Source organism: Tyto alba, unplaced genomic scaffold, assembly GCF_018691265.1.
Source record: "Tyto alba isolate M040663 unplaced genomic scaffold, T.alba_DEE_v4.0 Super-Scaffold_16, whole genome shotgun sequence".
NCBI classification, from domain to species: Eukaryota; Metazoa; Chordata; class Aves; order Strigiformes; family Tytonidae; genus Tyto; species Tyto alba.
This window is the reverse complement of record NW_024881278.1, coordinates 21,929,011-21,945,163: the sequence shown is the minus strand read 5'-3', so window position 1 is coordinate 21,945,163 and position 16,153 is coordinate 21,929,011. Positions and strand designations below refer to the sequence as shown.

The following is a 16,153-nucleotide window of genomic DNA, read 5'->3' as shown; positions in this document are numbered from 1 at the left end:
AGCCCATCGCAATACCCTACCATCTATCTTCTTCATACTATAGAAATGTTCAGAACACTTCCTCTAACACATGTGCAGAGGTTTTTTTGGTCTATAAATCTTGCCTTATTTAGGGAAGTTTGTTACAATACTACACTAAGGATATGATTGTCTCTTCAGTCTGTGGATTTCCATATGAAAAAGCTGACAAGAAGAAATTAAATACAAGGACAACGCATCATCCTCCCAGTATCTCCAACATATCTGAAAAAAAACCCCAAAACTTCTGCTGCAGACTGTTGACTGAGAAACACTTATAGCCTAAGGAGGGAGACGGAAGAGGCGAAGGAAGACTTGGGCAGCAGTGTGAAAACAGAAAACCTTGCGGATGGATTTTACCTCTTGATGTCCAGAGATACTGCTCACTTTACTTGGGAACCTATTTCACTATCTGTCTAATGTTTAAGGGAAAAGTTCAGGCAGAATAAGGTACTGCCATCATGAGATTTCCATTATGGTTGTAAAGGAAAAAATATGTCACAGCAGAAAGCACACAGAAAGAAACTTTGAGCTATGGTAGTCCCTATCAAAGTCAACAGCAAAAGGCAGAGTATCCAACCTTCCAGTACAGCATTTCTAAAGCATTAAGTGTTATAAGCCATAGAGATACAGCCTGGGGATTTCAAGATTACTTGCTCAAAAATAGAATAAATAGAGATTTTAGGTAACTATTATTTTACTGACAGGCCACACTGACGTCTCAATCAGATGAAAAATTTACCTTCACTTCTGCAATCCTGAAAATAAAGGCGGGGAAAAGGCAAAGACAACAAAGCCGTAAAGTAGTGAAAGCAGTATTTACTGTAGGTTCCTATAATGCTTTTCATGTCTGGAGACTGGAGGATAAAAGAATACTTCCTTGCTAACCTGGACTAAAACATTGCTTTCACAATTTCCATTCTGCTTTTATACAGGTAACACATAATGGCAGAGAAACAGTCTATAAAAAGCATAACTTATTGCCTCAGAGGCATTATTCAATCATTAGGCTTTACAATAATTATAAAATCAAGTTTTCAATTCCTTGATTTACTTTCTCAGACAAGTTCTGCCTGACAACCTGGAAAGAATACTGTACAAATGTAACAAGAGGTAGATACCCCCCCAAAAAATTCAACCCCTTTAAAAGGATTTATGATCCTCGTCATACTACAGTCAACACAATGCCCTTACTGTCAAAATTGCTGTTGCTATTAAGCAGCTATTGCTATCAAGTATTTCACAAGTACAAGCCTTATGTCAAGACAGAGAAGTGCCCATGAAACAGAAGTGAAATGCGAAATCATTTCTAAATTCATAAAGAAGATCTAAATGGCTGCTTTTTTAATCCCATCTCCCTCAGAAAAAAAAAGCAAGAATTTTGTTATGAGAAAGATTCATAGTAAAAACTGTGGTTGTATCAATATTGTAACTGTATGAACAGTTTAAAAATTAAAAACTGGTTTTATTAATTCTCGATATTGTCAAGTCTATCAAAGAGAAATCTCTTAGTTGACAACAGTAGTCTATTTCCAAGAGTCATCTATGTTGTAATTCAGTAAATATGGTCAATAAAGCACCAATAAATCCAGGTATAGGTTTTAGAAGCTACTACCACCTTATTCTGTGCATGGACTTAATTTATTTCTTTCAGTTGATAACACAATTCAAACGGAACATGTTTACAATGTCACAGTCTCTTACATTAATAGAGTTTATGCTTAGCAATCATCTTCTAGTTTGGGGGTTTGTATATATTATGTATACACACACACACACAAAGCAAATATTAAGCAAATCCAACCTAGTACTCTTAAAAATGAGTACTGCATAAACAAAACATAAGCACACATGGCAATTTCATGTTCTAAATCCACCCACATAGTTGTTCTCAGCAATTCAAGAACAGAGCTGCATGGGCAGATTGACAGAATTTGAGTTACAGACATCTGTGCTGAAATAATGATCAGCATATGAAGGTTTTGTTCATTAAGTAACAGAATAAGGTCTTGTTTTTTTATTTATTTTATCCTCAAAAAGAAAATAAATACACAAATATTGCAACAACAACAAAAAAGCAGAATAAGCTCAAGGTACTCTGCTTCTTTCATTCACTCCCAGAAAGCTACTCATCTTGAAGCATAATCTTAGTGCTATTCCAGGAATGAGCCATGATAAACAAACCTGCATGTATGAAATCAGTTACCTTAAAAATCTGGAAAAAAAATGGAATAAACTAGAACGTAGACTGTAGGATAGTATTGTCTTTAGCTGCTACCAATACCACACTGCAGATGAAGATATAAAATCCCTAAAATACCAGATGTAGAACTGCCAGTCATCACGAATTATTCATCTCAAAGTCAGAGCTCATCTTAAAGTCCAATGCAGGAAGTCTTCTCCTTCTGGGATACTTTGTTTACATTAACCATACATAGTTTTACGGTCCACAAAGATGCCCGGTCTTTCTTTGAAGCCAGCTAGGGTGAGTGGCCTCGTTTTGCCCCGATTACTTCCTATGGCAAAAAGTTTTACAGTCTCATTACCCATTATGTCAGCCAGTCTGATAAGCAAAGCAGTCCTAGAAAAAGCCTAGAGACTAAAGCAAAAGATGGAGCAAAAGCCAAAGGCAAACCAAGTTTCTTCAGTTAAAACAAAGAGTTTATGCTATTCTGATTTTACTTACCCTTTCACAGAATGTCCCCATGCTCCTGTGTTACAAGAACAACAGGAGAAGCTTCATTTCTAACTGTAATTTTATTCATATCATCCTCCCATGCACCTCTCCTGCAAGGTAAACAATTCCCCATGTTCAATTTTGTGAGCTAAACCAAGAAAGAAACAGCACCTAGGTTTTGTTTCAACAGCTTGCAGCAGCAAAGTTTCACAGCCTACTTTTAAGCACCATGGCTTAAATTGATTAACTGAAAAAGGGGATAAATCTGTACATTTTTCACAGCCTCCTCAGAGCTTTAGGGCACGCACCTTTCCTTCCCTCAGCTTCCAGTCAATATTGAATGACTTTGCAGGAACTTGGTTCAAGAGCATTGATGGAGCAAGAACTAGTTACACAAGACCATTATCTCTGTGCATGACCTACCACAAAACCTGTACTCTTCCGGGATAATAGCATGTATTAATATTGGAAAAAAAGGTAGAAGAGCAAAGTATAAAACAACCTCAGTAAGTGAGCTTGCCAGGCACGCCTATTTCTTCTGGCAAATACTGAAATAGCTGGAGAGAAGGAACTCCAGTGCACCTGCAGACAGATATGCCCAGGAAAGGTTCCAGAGTAGTTATAATAGGAGACAGATTCCATGCATTTCAATAGATCAGGACCATTACCACACAAACCTAGCCATGATTCACAACATTCCACAGTAAAAAATATGTATACCCCATCTTCAGGGTCTTTTGCTTCATTACAAGCAGATTTCTAATCAAACATAACTTCTACTTTAGTTTTCTCAGAAATAAGTAGAATCCTGATCAGTAAATTCTTTTCTACCATAAATTATATAGCACATGTTCCAGTTCATGAATGCTGCCTAGTGTTAACAGCTACAGGGATTTCACAATTCCTCCTGTAACTAATATACTAAAAATTTCCATAAATTTCCTACTTACTGAGCAAATAACACATCCTCTCCAGTTAATGTTCCTAACACAGAACATCAAGTCAGGGTATCATGTACAGAGCATCTAGCGGGTTCTCTCGATGAGAGGACAGCAGAGACTGGGTTTGTGGAATTGAAGTAACAGGAGGAAAACCTGCCTCCAGGGCAACGGGCACAGATAAGAACTGGTATAGCAAGGACCTAGGCTTCTGGTTCACAGCCCTGTTCTCACAAGTAAACGGACGCACAGTGCTCACAAGGGCTTTCCTCGTTCCTGAGCAGTGGCTATCCTGTATAGCACGTGTCTGCTCAGAAGCAGATAAATCCCAGAAGACTCAAGGCTCCATTTTTCTGCCACCAAACTCAAGTGCTAAAAACTAAGTAGAAGGTGTTACACAAACGGGTAAAGAAATCATATCATACATATTTTGATATGGGTATTTTACTTTCTAAAACATCTCCTATGAATAGATCTTCCTCCAGTTTATAAGCAAAGTACATTTTAATAGTTCTCACTCAGTGCACAACCAGATATTTTTGTAGCAAGCACCTCTGCAAAACCGTATGTGGGACTTCTAATAGGCAATACTCACACTGGTGCGGGTCACTAACAACTGAACATTACAAACAAATGATCTTTTTTTAATACAGCCTCACTGTTTGATCTTAACCAACAGCCAGCAATTCACAGGGTGAACTGTGATTATGAATTTGCACTGTCAGACTCTTAATAGCTGGATACTCTGGAATCCTAACAAGAACACCTCGGTTGGCAGCCGCCTACGAGCCGAGGCACGCACAGGAGCCAAATGGCCACTCATCGCCCGCAGGCCCTTGAGCTGTGAGCATGGCAGCACGCTGCCACGCTGTACCTTCAGCCTTGGGGCTGCTGGACTTCCCGAGATTAAATTCACAACAGAGGCAGCACCACCTCACATTCTCCTCATTCACGATGCTGATTTAACGAAAGTCTTATTTTATGAAGCAAATCCTAGATTTTAGATTTTTTTTCTGAAGACAGTGGGAGAGAAGGGGATCACTCGATAAAAGTGGAAACAAGGGGAAAGCAAAAAGCGCTGCTGTCCCTTCCTAACTGCTAGCAGAAAAACAAACGCTTCGAAACAAACCCCCAGCGCTGCCTCAGACGCCGAGTACCCCGAGGAGGGCGGCGGCCTGAGGGAGGGGCCGGCGCCGCCGCGAAGAGCCACTCCCACGCACACGACCCCTGTCCCACCCGCGGACCCTCCTCCCGAGCCGCCCACGGCACCGCGGGCCCCCCCAACCTCAAACCCCGACGGGGGCCCCGCCGCCCCGCCCCTCCGTGGGGGTGGGAGGGGCCCCACAGCCCCCGTGCGCTGATTGGCTGACCTCAGCCCCGCCTCTCCCGCCGCCGGCCCCGCCTCCCGCCCCCGTTGCCCTTCGGCAGGCAGGCGGCTGTGCGCATGCGCACCACGGCGCGGCCTGCCAGGAGACCAGCCCGTTGCCTGACTGAAAACTGGCGCCAGTTGGAGGGAGAGAGGCCCTCTTACTTCTTGAGTAGCGCCTCGTGTATTTCGCCGGATTTTTTTTTTTTTTTTTTTTTTTAATTTTTCCACCGCGCTCCTTTAGCGGCTTCCCGGGCTCGGCGCCCGTAGGCGTTCGCAGCCGGGGTCCGCGAGCCGGCGGGCCCTCGCGCGCCAGGGCGTCGCACGGCGCCGGCTGGGGTCCTCCAGGGTGTGGCGTCGCAGCCGGTGGGCCGTTGGGAGTGCGCGCGCGCGCCGGGGCCCGACCGCCATGTACTACAAGTTCAACGGCTTCACGCAGAGGCTGGCCGGGGCAGCGGCGTCCGCCGCCTACAACCCCCAGGTAACGGGGCCGCCACCGCCGCGCTGACCTTCGCCGTCCTCTTCCGTGTGCGGCGGGCGGAGGCGGGGAGCTGGCGTTGCCGGACCGGGCGGAGGGCGCTTGGGTGCACGCTGGAGCTCGCCTCCCCGACCGCGGCTTCGGGGCGCGGTGGCGTTTATTCTGGGGAAGGGGAGAGGGGGGTGCCCCGCGGTGCACCTAGCGAACCTGGCCTGGCCGTGGACGAGACGGGCTGCTTCGTCCTGTGGTGCGCCTCCGGACTCCATACTGGGGTGTATTGGGCGTCACAGCAAGAGATTCGCGCGTTTTCATCGTGTAGGACTGTGCCCGAGCTACAACGGCGGCTGGTGGTTGGGTTAAAGGCGCAGCTGGCACGTCCAAAACAGCACTGCAGCTAGTGCCCCTCTCTTGTCTGTGCATGCAAAAAATCTAATTACCAAAAGTATTAAAACTCTTATCGAAGAGGACACACAGCTGTAGAAGTTTCTTTAAAGCAAAATGAAAACCAGCCTTCACTCTGTATGCTACTGCTATATTTACAAATTGTATACTGGTTAAAGGTTGCATTAAATAGGCTTATACTTTCCATACTTTATCATTAAAGTACATGGTTAATTCTTCAGGAGCAGAGAGGAAATGGATCCTAATTACATTATCCTTTTCAAGACATTAAAGAGCTGCATAATGGTGAAAAGTCGTCACAGAACTCATTTGCTTTTATGTAAATCAACATAGATTCTTAAGTAATATTACAAAGATATGTAATGTGATTTTTGTCACGGGACAAATGCAGCATGGTTGCTATACCGTGTTCAGGTTTCTGAGTAAACCTTGAAAAACTTAAGTTCTTACAGTTCAGTAATTAAAAAAAACAATCTGGAGGTTAAGGACTGGAAGAATGATTTTTAAAAGTCAACCTCCCAAAGACCTGCTTCCATAGAGCACACATATCTGATATGACTTGAGATTTTTAAGGAGGAAAAAAAAAATAGATACAAGTATACACATAGGAAAATACTATAGTGAAATCAAAGTCGTGGTTTGACTTTTTCCTGATAACTCAATAATAAAAGGTAACTGGAAGATACTACATTCTTTCAGACTAACATGTATTGTTGTGATACCCAAATAACTTTATTTCATTCTTTCTTAGCCTAATTCTGTTAGCAACCTACCTTACAGTTCTGCTTTCCTGAATGTCCTTGACTGTGCAAGTTTTACTTGGAAAATCCAGTCATCTTCTGTAAGCAGGAATATTGTATTAAGCTTCTGTAAAATCTCAAATTGTTTCAAGGGGGCCAGACCAACTACAAAGCTTGTAATGTTGATTTTTTTTTTTTTTTTTTTAATTTGAGTTAAGATAGAGACAGAATTAGAACAGTTAAGAGAACTTGATGATCAGGCTTAGAATTGTGGTTAATGGGTTATACTCTGTGGGTATGCTCATAACAAGTGGAGTACTGCAGGACTTTTATCAATTACCTGGAGCATGCAATAGAGTGCACTCTTGGAAAGTTTGCAGAAGACATCAAGGCAGTGGCTCCAAAACGTTTGAGGTAGAGCTGCCACTTAGAAGGACCTACCTAGAGTGGAGGAAGGAGCTGACAGGAACACAATGAGTGTCCATGAGGGGAAGAAGACAAAGCTGTGCATGTGGGAAGGAAAAGCCCCTGGCAGGGGTACAAGCTGAAAACTGAGGCTGGTGGCAGCAGCTTTGTCGTAGAGATCCCAAAGGTACTGGCAGACAGCAAGCTGGGTGTGAGCTAGTAGCATCCTGAGCTGTATCACCACATGCCTAGCCAGCAGATGAAGGACAGTGATGATCTCCCTCTGCTCAGCACTCATTGGATCGCATCTAGGTACTGCATCCAGTTGTGGGCCTCCCGGTATAGGAATGCTTTTGAGCAACTGGAGCAAGTTCAGCAGAGGTCACCAACATCCTTGGGGGGGCCAGTGTACTTGCTGTGTGAGGAGAGGATGAGAAAATGGAGCTTGTTCTACCTGGAGAAGAGAAGGGGGAGGGAGGTAGGTGCACCTAAGCCCAGGCAGCCAGCACCTACAGGGGAGGTGTGAATGGATGATGGAGCCAGGCTCTGTGCACTGGTGCATGGTGGGAGGGCAAAAGACAACAGGTATAAGCTGCAACAAGAAGTTCAAACTGGGTATAAGGAAAGGCATTTTCATGGTGAGAACACTAAGGCAGTGGAGCCGGTGCCCAGGGAGGTGCAGTTTCCATCCTTGGAGGCTTTTAAGGCCAGACCAAACAAAACCCACAGCAACCTGGTGTCACCTCAGTTTGGACTAAAGAGCACTAGAGTGTCCTTCAATCCTGAATTAGCCTATGATCTTAAGTAAACATTGGGGTACCAGTGACTTTCTGATATGGCAATTTCTGTCCCAATAAGATTTTTTTATTCTCGCTCTTTGCCTGTCACTTTTTGGAAAGCTTCCTGGATAGGTATTGTGGTGTGGAGGTGAAGGGCACAGGGAAGACAGCAGGATAAACAATATGGTCTAGTCTAAAAGTATGTCTGTTCATTAAGTGTCTGTTCATTAAGAGTATGTCCAACAGACACTTCTGCTAGAAGACACTCTTGCCACTCTTGCTGTGTTTGGGGCACTTCTCTCCTACAAAAAGTTACATTCAGAGAATAAACATCAGTTGACACTTCATTTGTGTAGAGGAAAGCAAAGGCTAGGGTTACCATTGGTGTGTGTTGGGGGAAAGGGCTTCCAGCCCAAGCAGTAAAGTACCTCCTTTCTGGGAGAGTATAGCTTAGAACACTATAGACACTATGTTTATTAGAACATTAAAACTTCTATTACTGAAAGTGAGTGCCAGTGCAAGTACCTGTCTTCAGCTATATTATTGATTTCCTACCTCTGTCCAAAACTATATTTTGGCATAAAATAAAAAAAAAAAAAAAAACCAAACAAACAAACAAACCTTCAAAATGTATGTAGCAAAATGCAAATCCTTGTAGCAGCAACAGTAGCAGAAGTGCAAGGGGCACTAACAGGTCTAACTTGGTCTCTAGGTCACTGTGACTACTTCTCTGCAAATGATGCGGCCTTTTAAGGATCCTAAGAGAAAAGCCCCAACACAATACAGAAAGCTCTGATAACTACCTGTAGTAAAGTTGTCCTAAAGACAACACTCTTGGCTTCTGGAGTGCAGATTGTGAAATATCACTTACTTTTCTGTTCAGCAGGCTCTGCTACATTATAACAATCATCCCATTTTAAGTACATCTTTATTTTTTAGGTATTAAAAAGGCAGAAGCAAGATAAGAGGGGAATAATGAGTTCTCTTATCCCACACTGTTATGTTAATGAATATTAGGTATGTATAAATATCACTGCACTAGACAGAGAAAGACACAATAAATTCTGAATTCTTGACATAGTCTAGATTAAAATGCTGTAGTGCCATATATCAAAATTGGTTTGTAAAGGGTCTATGCAAAACTAGCTTTACATATAGGTCTCACTGCAGATAGGAAAAAAAAAAAAGTCTAGATAGATCACACTTATGTGCTCTGCAAGGCAGGAAAGAGAATGTCCAAGGAATAGAAATAGTTTTCTTTTAGAATATTGTAGTTATTTCTTAATAGATCATCACTGGGCATTGTATTTCATTCCAGTGTCATCACTGAAATGTTAAAAGCTAATTTTTGAGAGAGTATAGTTGAGAAGATGAGATTGTATCCAAGTAGGTGCATTTCGCATAAGTTTTAGGACTCGTCTTACTTTATAAATGTGTTTTTTTTCATACTGATGAAGGAAACACTATCTTTCATATCTGGCTCATCATTCACACGGCTTAATCATCAACTGTGGCACCCAAACATGCTATGCAATAGAAGAGCTACATTTTAAAAGTTACCTTCAATTCCTTTTAACAATGTTCTTAAGCCAGTTTTTTGGTAGATTCAAGTTTTCCTTGGTCAAATATGCAGTAAAATAATTCACTCCATTCTGTACTGTTACATTCTGATGCTTTCATACGGAGTATTGTTCTAATACAGGTTTAAGTTTATTGTGGGTTTGCAAAATATCAGTCAATGTATTTCAGAAATTCTTTTGCTGACATTAACAATACTAAGAGCTTATACTAACAAAAATATCTCTTAGTTTGAAACCTATATTGTGCTTTCCATCTCAGTCTTAGTATTCTTAGAAGACTTAATTTTGCATTTAACAAAGTTATGTGAAGTAGTATGAGGAACTTAGCATATTTGAATAAATGGGAACTTTCTTAGCTAGTGGAGGTGAGGAGTTAAACAGATTAAAAACTACTATTCATATTTAGGAGGACAATGGCTACCATAATAGTTTTTATTGTATTTGTAATGGTTAATTCAAAGAGTTGACTTATGTTTAAAGTACAAATAGTGGGACCACTTTCAAATACCATCAGGCAAGGACAATTGTATGAACTTTTGCCTAGTTCAAGGTTGACCACGATCCTGGTAGAAATTTAGTCATACTACTGTATCTTCAATCAATGCAACTTATTTTGTTTGTAACTACTTAAAACTCCCACAAGTCACAGATCTTTTGATTTTAGCTGTTACGAATTGCTTGGAGTTCACTGAGAAACTATGATGGTTAATATTTTATGCTGTAGATGTTACTTAAAACATACACAAACCCACTTTCACTTAAGTGTGTCATCCCAAGACAAACAAAGCCTCACGTGATCCTACCTAAAAGCATCTTTGTGTTAGTGGTAACAAATATATTTAACCTCATACAGTGAAGTATGTTCTACTATGAAGGACCTGCTATTTAGGTTAGCAAGTTGATGTAAGTTACTTCAATGCATGTTCTGAAATAATAATTCTCAACTTTCTTTCCTGTTCCCCTTTTTACTTTGGTCCTTACCTCAGTTTTCTCTACTTTTTCATTTTCTGATCTGTTTGAGCAATTCCCCTAACATTTTAAAGAAACTAAGCATGGTGCTATCTCTGTTAAATTGTGCTCCAAATCCTTAACTGTTTTAGCGGTCAGAAAATCTAGCTCGGATATTCATATTAGCAAGGGATGTTTGTTTTAACCAAGCATGTTGGCCAACCAACAGGTAGATTGTGTCCGAAGACCTTCAGACCTCTGACAGGTAAACAAACACACTTTACAGAGGTGTAGACAGAGAATGTTTGTTGTTTTGGGTTAGCTACATATCCTGACCTTTCACTGAGGATTGCAGCATTTGACAAAGTCATTGCTGTAGTGTGGTGGTGACATCAGCTGATATTGACTGTTCTGCATGAGTACATCAGCTGTACTTTGTCCAAGAATTGGAAAATTCCTGTTAATATGATTAGAAATAAAAGATTGACACTGTAGTATCAGAAGAGGACTTATCAATGTGAAACATGTTCTTACAAAGCATAGGTCAGATGTTTAGAGGCATTAATTCTTCAGTACTATCTTGAGTATAGCGAGACACTGATGTTATTAAATAAACCTGCAGTTTCAGTCATGTTAAATACAAGTGAAAATTAAGGGTTATGTAAGGTGCCTTAATGACTTGCATAAACAATTATCTGTACTGAAATTCTTATGTGTAATACTGAGGATTTCTCTTCAGCCAGGCTAAGTTTAGTAAGCAGCTGGGTGTGAGATGAAGCACTTGCCACTTTCTCAGTAAACACAGACAAGTATCCAGTTGGAACGCCACGCAGTTACACTAATTTAGCTGACCTTTGTTGGAGCTGACCACACGATTCACATTCATGGATGGAATTCAAGTGGAATTTTATGTTGGGGTGAGAGACCCTGATTAATGTGGTGTCTGTGTTAGGGAAACTGAACTGTCTCTCTTCTGCAGCATGTGTTTTGGTGTACTCTTTCCTGAAGCCAGTGAACCATATCAATGATTTTTTATTTAAATTATTATGCGATGTTCTTAACTGGAGCCATGCTGCTTTGGAAGTCATTTACAACAGTACACTGATGAATATATGAGTTTTCTGAAATCGTTTCATTTGATTTCATTATGAAGTTGGTCACCCGAGTCAGATTTGAATCTCCTATTGATCACAACAGGAAGGGGATCTTAACTATCTGAACAGGAATGTATTTCTAAAGCCTTGAAAAACAACTTACAGTTGTTAGTTATCATGACTGATTTCACCATTCTAATAGTAATCTGTAGCATGTGTCTTGCATCCAGGTGGTATCCTGTAGAGGCAGGAGTTTTAGCACCAATAGCAAATGGTAGGGGTTGATAATCACTTAATGACTGCTAATCAGTCATTAAGCCATCTATCTGTGAGTTTAGGAAAGATGAAAGAAGTATCTTTATCATGGAACTGTTTGAAGTAGTTTGCAGCTTACTCCAATTCTCAGTATTTATGGGGTTTATACACTACAGATAGCTCATGAAATAAAGTAGACAAGATCACAACAAGCAGGAATTGCAACGATCTAGTAACTATTGAAGGAATCTCAAAAACTGCTTCTGAAAAAGTTGGGCCCTCAGGAGGGCAAAAGTAAGATTCAGAAGTAGAAGCCTAAAACAAGATGAAAGGTATACCTTGGTCCTATACTAACAATCAAGAGGGCAAGAAAAGTCACCTGCACATTTATAGAAAATGACCATAAAACAGATGTTTACATCAAATCACCAACCTTTTAAAGAGAAATGTAATAAATTACTTAAAGTTCTTACAGACAACAATACAGGTCCAGAATTCATTTCTTCAAGTATTTTGACATAGTTGGTACTCAGTTTTGAATATATAGCAAATAACTTCCCCTGGCTAATAATAGTTTCCTAGATGCATTCTTCTTAGTGGTGTGACCAGAACTGCTTAGCCTTAAATAATTCAGTACCTTATGTGCAAGCCTGTTCAGTAGGAAGGCACTAATTACTGAATATGTCAGAGAATACAGTTTTGGCGGCTGTCTTTCAAAACATAACCAAGAAGGTCACAAAGGGATTCTGATATTCATTCAGGCACCAGAAAAGTGGGAAGCTGGACCCATGTCTTCAGCAGGATGGAGCCCTGATGACCCTTCCATAGGCTATTTTGTGATGTTGAGAAATCTGGTCTTTCTGTTGAAGATGCCTGTTGTAGCAGAGACTTTATGTATGGAAAAAAACATGTCTGGTCTAAGGCAGGCATAAGAGAAAAAGAGTGCCAGTCTGCTTCCAACTCCAAATACTGTTCAGTATCTCTTAAATACCAAATGCATCGACCAGTCCTTTGAACAGAAACCAGAATTTCAGTGCAGCCTTAACTTGACGCATGGAGAGCAATTGCTGCTTCTGGTTGTAATGAAAACCTGTTGCATTAACCTACATGTACAATGCTTTAAAAAAAATTGCAGCTCTTTCAGGAACAATAATATAAAATATCACTGCCCTGTGTGCAGGCATAGGTGTTAAATCTAACTATAAAATAAAAGCAGGGAGTCTACTGCATGATGGCTGTGACTTCGTGCATTAAATCTTATCCACAGAACTGGATTTTAATTTAGTTTTTAAATAAATTTGAATATAGTTTTTAATTATTGCAAACGTAGAGTACAACTGTCTGAATTGAAAGGAAATTAAGTTATGCTGCTCATAAGGAGTACACTGAGGTGTGGAAGGTTGCAGCAACATGTGAATTACAGGGTAGTTACACCTGCATAAAATATCTACTGTGTCAGGGCTTCTGGAGTGGCCTTGAGCACCGCTTACTACTTTTGCATGAAACAAGTGGTCCTGACTTTTTTTTTTCCCTCCTCAAACTATACATTCAAGCTATTTAAGGCCCAGTTATTTATGGCTACTGTTTGCAGCATTCAGGAGGAGTTGATTGAAGTCTCCTCATGCTGACCCAAAGCATCAGGGATTCCCTGCTTCAAATCCTACCACTCAAATAGAGCCCTAGATAGTCTATGTGCAAAAAATAAACAGCAATTTGGACCAAGTACCAGCACAGAAAAACTTATGATAGCTATACATTTGTGTCATGAAGAAATCAAAAAGGAGGCTTCTGTTCTCCTTGCTAAGCCCTGACCCAAAGTTGTAGCTGAGAAATGAGTGGGCCAACAATGTATTTGTAGCTTATTGTCACAGGTCTTCATACCAGATAAATATTCTTTGTAATTTATCCTTGTGATGACTGGCAGCATGCCTGCCTAACATGACAATTGGTACACTTGCAAGTATTATGTACCTTGATATTTTAATCTTTATTTATGCAGGGACTCAAACCAATAGTTTCCACTGAATCCCCAGCTCTGATTTTTGGGACAACTACTAAACTTGCTTCAGATTTACCAGCTACTGAGTCTTTCTTGGGTAAAAACAAGGTGCCAGACCTACAGAAACTTTTTCAGGTAACAACATCTTTCAGAGTAACTTAAAGAAAACTGGAGAGTGGGACGTATCTTTCCTTATTTTAATGTGGCTAACTACTTTTGTCATTCTACAATACCAGAATTTTGTAAAGTCTAGTTAACTAAGTGTCAAGTACAGTATAACCTGTGTATTTTTACTATACTACAAGGTATATATGCCTCATATAGGAAATAGATGCAGAAAATGGAATGTCTGGTAATATTGTCTGTCTTTTCAGTGGCTTCAGAAGATGCTTATTGTATTATTTGACTATTGGAAGCACTTTCTGTCTGGGAATCCAAGCATATGCCTTGAAGCAGATTGGAGGAGCAAAGTAGATCATTACTGTTCTGTATATAATAATTTGACTATCACTGGAACTGTTTATAATGCAGTATAAGAGCAGCACAGTGAAGTTTTCAAAGCCAGTTTGTTAGCTATGCAATTTCTAAGTGTACTAGAACTTTTCATAAAACAAATCCGTTAATCATTTTTTTAAAAACATCAAGAATGTGCTTTATATGATGTTCCCTTTTCTCTCTTACATGCCACTTGCATTTGGAATCTGTCAGTCTGACTTGGTGAATAATTTTTTTACACATATCTTCTCACATTCTTTTGTCAATGATACTTTTCCCATTCAGGTCATCTTGAGAAATATTTCAAGATACATTCTTTCTGCCTGCACTTAACAGCTTTAACTAATAACATTAACTTGCCTTTGTATTTGTCTTGCTAAATGAAAAACACATAATACACTTGATTGTAGATAGCCTATTTGTCAGGAGGTTTCTGTCATGGAAGACTCTTAATTTGCCTGAGGTAGTTTGTTCATTAGGGCCTTCGTCTGGGTGTTAATTTCTTTTTATGTTTGCTTTCCTTTTAAACTCTTCCCACAGAAAGCAGATGGACTGCCAGTACACCTGAAACGAGGAGTTCCAGATAAGCTGCTTTATCGGACCACTATGGCTCTAACAATAGGCGGGACTATCTACTGCCTAGTAGCACTGTACATGGCCTCACAACCACGAAACCAAAAGTAAATGAACCATGAATCACAGGACTTGTGACGCTTCTCTGAAGGACCTCCTGCATGTATCTGCACTTGCTTTAAATCTGTGATCATAGGGTTCATTATTCAGATCAGATTTCTTGGACAAAATGTTTTTAAATTGGTTGCCTTTTATGTTCTAGAAATCAATATAAACAGACTTACAGACATCATTTTAACATGTTGTAGCTTTGCATTTGTTGTCTTGCAGGAGTGTTTGAACAGTTGGGGAAAGTTAAGCTTTCCTTCTCTCCGTCAATGTTAGAGATAGGACAAAACAAATACTTTGTGGGCTATGCTGCACATTCATTAGTGGGAGGACGCTGCTTGTTTTCAAAAACGGTAAAAGCAAATAATTTAATTATTATAACACACTAGGAACCTGTTTGTCATACACAGCTCATTTTATATAAGCAGGTAGCAGTGGAACTTTTCCAAATGCTGGTATATTATTAAATATTTGTGTCTCTGGTGGTAGGACAAAGGGCTTATCTCCTTGGAGCATTTGAAGTGGATTTGTTCCATAATGTTAGCATTATGTATGTATGCGCGCATCAGAGTGCACCAATATTCTAGCATCAGTTATACCAGTTTTTGGACTTTCATTTGTCAAACTGTTTTACTGTGCAATAATAAAAGAGGCAAGTCTTGAAAGTTTCAGACTACTTCAGCTGGCCTGGTAGTGAAATAAACATACTGGCACACTTCTGTTTAAGTTCCACTTGTAGATCTCAAACCAGACAATTTATTCAGCTACCTTACTGTAATCTTTGTGAGAAGGTAATCCTCTTAAAACCCTCTCTCAGGACTCATTGGGTGTTTAACTATACTTTTTGTTGGAACAGGTCACTTTCATGGCTCAGCTGCATATTGTTTTCAGTGCATGTACATATCTGTGTACACACATACACATGTATTTCCTTTGCTGTGTGGGTAGAAGAGAGAGAAGCCAATAAAACCCTTTACTCATTGTCTTTTGCTTTTGTAATACTATATCCTTCAACTGCAAGTTTCATATAAGTCTTCACAAAAAACATCCTCTAATTTGATAGAGACTCCTCTGTCTGACTCTTGGTCACCCAGGCTCTGGATAAGCATGAATTCGCTGGCCTCTGTAAAGACCTATCTCTCCCATAACTGTGCAAAACCCATGTTCCATGTAAAGAGGAAAACAGTTGATAAGGGAACCTAAAATTCCCATTTCTTCAGTCTTTCAATAAAAACACTCTGATTTTCTTGTCCCAGTCAAGTTATAGTAAAGCCTTATTACTGTTCCATAGGAAGAAA

The 16,153-nt window shown here is 40.2% G+C and overlaps 1 protein-coding gene across 2 annotated transcripts; it reads left to right on the top strand.

Annotated features, from left to right (window-relative positions):
- Positions 1–5,124: 5,124 nt before the first annotated feature.
- Positions 5,125–15,840, top strand: LOC104368905 (cytochrome c oxidase subunit 7A-related protein, mitochondrial). Of its 2 annotated transcripts, XM_032989498.2 has the most exons (3): positions 5,130–5,480; positions 13,680–13,814; positions 14,715–15,840. In XM_032989498.2, the coding sequence occupies exons 1-3, from the start codon at positions 5,409–5,411 to the stop codon at positions 14,856–14,858; spliced, it is 351 nt and encodes a 116-aa protein (XP_032845389.1). In that variant the 5' UTR covers positions 5,130–5,408; the 3' UTR covers positions 14,859–15,840. The 2 variants fall into 2 exon arrangements, with proteins under 2 accessions (XP_032845390.1, XP_032845389.1); XM_032989499.2 differs by lacking the exon at positions 13,680–13,814 and having other exon boundaries at positions 5,125–5,480.
- The last annotated feature ends 313 nt before the right edge of the window (positions 15,841–16,153 follow it).

Bases quoted from the DNA above. Each gene is read 5' to 3' on its own strand.
- LOC104368905 (XM_032989498.2), top strand. From the start codon at position 5,409: ATGTACTACAAGTTCAACGGCTTCACGCAGAGGCTGGCCGGGGCAGCG. The intron at 5,481-13,679 runs GTAACGGGGCCG...TTATTTATGCAG, and splicing joins CCGCCGCCTACAACCCCCAG to GGACTCAAACCAATAGTTTC. The intron at 13,815-14,714 runs GTAACAACATCT...CTCTTCCCACAG, and splicing joins ACCTACAGAAACTTTTTCAG to AAAGCAGATGGACTGCCAGT.